Source organism: Phoenix dactylifera, chromosome 5 (assembly GCF_051530095.1).
Source record: "Phoenix dactylifera cultivar Ajwa chromosome 5, Ajwa_hap1_PhDact_Kaust_v1.1, whole genome shotgun sequence".
Taxonomy (NCBI): Eukaryota; Viridiplantae; Streptophyta; class Magnoliopsida; order Arecales; family Arecaceae; genus Phoenix; species Phoenix dactylifera.
Window position 1 is genome coordinate 8538589 of NC_143194.1, and position 3745 is coordinate 8542333.

The 3745-nt window shown below is 53.2% G+C and overlaps 1 protein-coding gene across 1 annotated transcript; it reads right to left on the bottom strand.

Moving 5' to 3' along the window:
- Window positions 1-782: 782 nt before the first annotated feature.
- LOC148703357 (uncharacterized) lies at window positions 783-2516 on the bottom strand. Its single transcript, XM_088722948.1, has 2 exons — window positions 1927-2516; window positions 783-1401 (listed from the first exon to the last, which is right to left on the bottom strand). The coding sequence occupies exons 1-2, from the start codon at window positions 2514-2516 to the stop codon at window positions 783-785; spliced, it is 1209 nt and encodes a 402-aa protein (XP_088579074.1).
- Window positions 2517-3745: the final 1229 nt, after the last annotated feature.

Sequence of the window (3745 nt, forward strand, 5' to 3'; positions counted from 1 at the left end):
ATTGGCCTTTAGGGGCGTTCCTCGGCCTGTAGTCCGCTTCCTTGGCCTTTAGGGGCGCAACAGCGTAGCTCGCACTGGCCGAGTAGCGAAGAATGCTGCGTTCCCTATGAGGTATTGTCTGATTTAGGCACGCCTGCGCGCCAGGGGGTCCGTGTAGGTACTACCCCATTGTTGAAGGCCTCGGGGGTCAGCAAAGGTACTACCCTATTGTTGAAGGCCTCGGGGGAAAGCCTCGGGGTCTGCGAAGGTACTACTCCATTGTTGAAGGTCTCGAAAGTTCACGAAGGTACTATCCCGTTGTTGAAGGCCTCGGAGATCCACGAAGGTACTACCCCATTGTTGAAGGCTTCGGAGGTCCGCGAAAGTACTACCCCGTTGTTGAATGTCTTCCCGAGGTCGAGGGAGCTTGGGCTCACTATCGACTCAGTGGGGCATCCCGATCTTAGTCGGAGAATCGGGAGCTTGGGCTCGCTGTCGACCTGGTGACGCTTTCCGAGGTCGAGGGAGCTTGGGCTCATTATCGAACAACGGGGCATCCCGACCTTAGTCGAGGTCTTTGAAGAAGATCGAGACCGAGCTCGACGTCGACGTGGTGAGGCGTTCCAGACTTGGCTGGAGCATCTGAACCTGGTTGGGCATCCGAGCTTGGTCGGGTTTTCGGAAGATCACAAGTGTCCCAATATCAGGAGGAGCACGGAATAATTTAAAGAAAAACTGTGAATGAATTGACATGAGAAGGGGACGAGAATTGTATTCTCAATCGTCGAGGACCCCTGGAGAGTTTACTGGTAGTATATCCGAAGATTTTCAAAATTCCAGCTTCGTGGAATGAGGGTCCCCTCAAGAGATTCCAACTTGTATGCTCCGGGCCGCTGGACTCGCGCAACCCGGTAGGGTCCTTCCCAGTTCGGAGCAAGCTTCCCCTGCTCGGTGGGCTGAGAAACTTCTGCTCTCCTGAGGACAAGATCTCCTACCTTGAAAAGCTTGGCCTTCACTCTGGAGTTATAGTACTGTGCCGTCTTTCGTTGATATCTTACCATACGAACTCGGGTTGCCTCCCTTGTCTCCTTGATGAGGTCTAGGTTGCCCCTGAGTTGGGAGGAGTTGGAGGTTGCGTCGTAATGTTCCACTCTTGGCGAGGGGAGTCCAACTTCCAGACGGATGACAGCTTCCGTTCCGTATGCCAGGTTGAAGGGGGTCTCGCCGGTAGGAAGTCGGAATGTGGTTCTGTAGGCCCAGAGGACATTGTAGAGGTCTTCGACCCATTGCTCCTTGGATCGGTCGAGCCCAGCCTTGAGCCCCTGGAGGATGGTGCGATTTGTTACCTTGGTTTCTCCATTCGTCTGTGGATGGGCTATCGAGGTGAAGCGGTGATCGATGCTGAGCTCGGAGCAGAATACTCTAAAACGGATGTTGTCGAACTGACGGCCGTTATCAGATATAAGGATGCGGGGGAGTCTAAATCTGCAGATTATTGACTTCCAAACGAAGTTCCGCATTTTCTGTTCGGAGATCCGGGCCACCGGTTCGGCTTCGACCCATTTGGTGAAGTAGTCGATGGAGACGACCAGAAATTTTCTTTGCCCAGTAGCAAAGAAAAATAGTCCCAGGATGTCAATCCCCCATTGGGCGAATGGCCAGGGGGCACTGATCTAGGTCAGCGGGGCTGAGGGTCGGCGCTGGATGTTGGTGTTCCGCTGGCATCGATCACACCTTCGGACGAAGTCCGTTGTGTCCTTTTGAAGTGTGGGCCAATAGTATCCTTGGTGCAAGATTTTGTGGGCCAGTGCTCGGCCTCCCAGATGGTTCCCGCATATCCCTTCATGAACCTCTTGCATAGCATAGTCCGCCTCTGACGGGCGCAGGCATCTGAAGAGAGGAGAGGTAAAAGATTTTTGATAAAGCTTACCTTCATATAATATATACCGGAAGGCTAGACGTCTGATTCGGTGAGCCTCGAGCGCATCGTTGGTGAGGGCCTCATTTTGTAGATAGTTGACGAGCTCGTCCATCCAGCTCGGCTCGATGTCGACGCAGAGGGTTGGCTCAGGCTCCTCTGTGCTGGGCATTTGGAGATATTTGAGCATTGTTGCCTTAGGAAGCTCGCTCATGCGGAAAGTCGCCAGCTTCGATAGTTGGTCTGCCCTTAGGTTCTCTGTTCTGGGAATGTACTGGATATTGAAGGAGCTTAAGGTGGACGTGAGGTCTTGCACCTTTTGAAGATATCTCTGCATCGATGGCTCTCTTGCTTCAAAGTCTTCCAGAATCTGGCTTACGACTAGTTGGGAGTCACTGAAGACCTTCAGATCCTCTGCTTTCAGCTCCTTTGCTAATTTGAGCCCGACGATGAGCGCCTCGTACTCTGCCTCATTGTTCGAGGCTGGAAACTCGAGGCGTAGGGCCTGCTCCGCAACTACCCCATCTGGGCTTGTAAGGATAAGACCTGCTCTACTACCCCCCAAGGTCGAAGAGCCGTCTACATATAGGACCCATGGCTGCCTCGGGGTCTCCTCCATTGGCATGAGTGGGAGCTCGGGATCGTCCGGCAAAGTGCACTCCACGATGAAATCGGCGAGCGCTTGGGCTTTGATCGCCGGCCTCGGACGGTATTCGAGGTCGAACTCCCCGAGCTCAACTGCCCACTTGGCAATCCTCCCGGCGCGATCCGAGCGTTGCAGAATCTGCTTTATATGCTGGTCGGTCCGTATGGCCACAGTGTAGGCCTGGAAGTAGGGCCGGAGCCTTCGAGTCGAGATGACCAGGGCGAAGATTGTTTTCTCCAGTTTGGAATATCGGGTCTCGGCATCCCTCAGGACCCGGCTGGTATAATACACTGGTCTTTGAAGCTTGTTCTCTTCTCGGACCAAGACCGAGCTTACTGCAACCGGGGAGACAGCCCGGTACAAATAGAGGAGCTCACCCTGCTGGGGTTTTGTAAGTAATGAAGAGGAGGCAAGGAGGTGCCTAAGCTCTTCAAAAGCCTGCTGACATTCCTCCGACCACAAGAAGTTCTTCGGTCGCTTGAGGATTGTAAAGAATGGGAGGCACTGCTCGACCGACCTGGAAATAAATCTTCCCAGAGTCGCGACACGCCCAATGAGCTGCTGTACCTCCTTGACCGTCTTTGGTGGCACCATCTCTTGCAGCGCCCGGATCTTCTCGGGATTTGCTTCGATTCTACGCTAGGTGACTACGAAGCCAAAGAATTTGCCCGAGGTGACTTCGAATGCGCACTTAGCAGAGTTGAGCTTCATCCGATACTTTCTAAGTGTGGAGAATGTCTCATTGAGGTCCGCCACATAGTCCTCCGCTGTTCGGCTTTTTACCAGCATGTCGTCCACATTGACCTCCATGTTTCGGCCTATTTGATTTTCAAAGATTTGGCTGACCAGTCTTTGATATGTTGTTCCGGCATTTTTCAACTCGAACGGCATCACTTTGTAGCAATAGATGCCCTTGTCAGTGATGAAGGCCGTCTTTTCCTCATCTTCTGGCACCATTCGGATTTGATTGTATCCCGAGAAGGCGTCCATGAAGGTCAGCAATTGGTGTCCCGAGGTGGAGTCCACACACATGCACCACTTCCCTTTGGCTTTCTTCATGAGAACCACGTTGGCGAGCCAATCTGGATAGGAGACCTCCCGGATGAAGCCGGCTTCGAGAAGTTTGTCCACTTCCTCAGCCGCTGCTCGTTGTCGTTCTGGGGTGGAGCTCCATTTCTTCTGCTGCACAGGTCTGCAGGTCG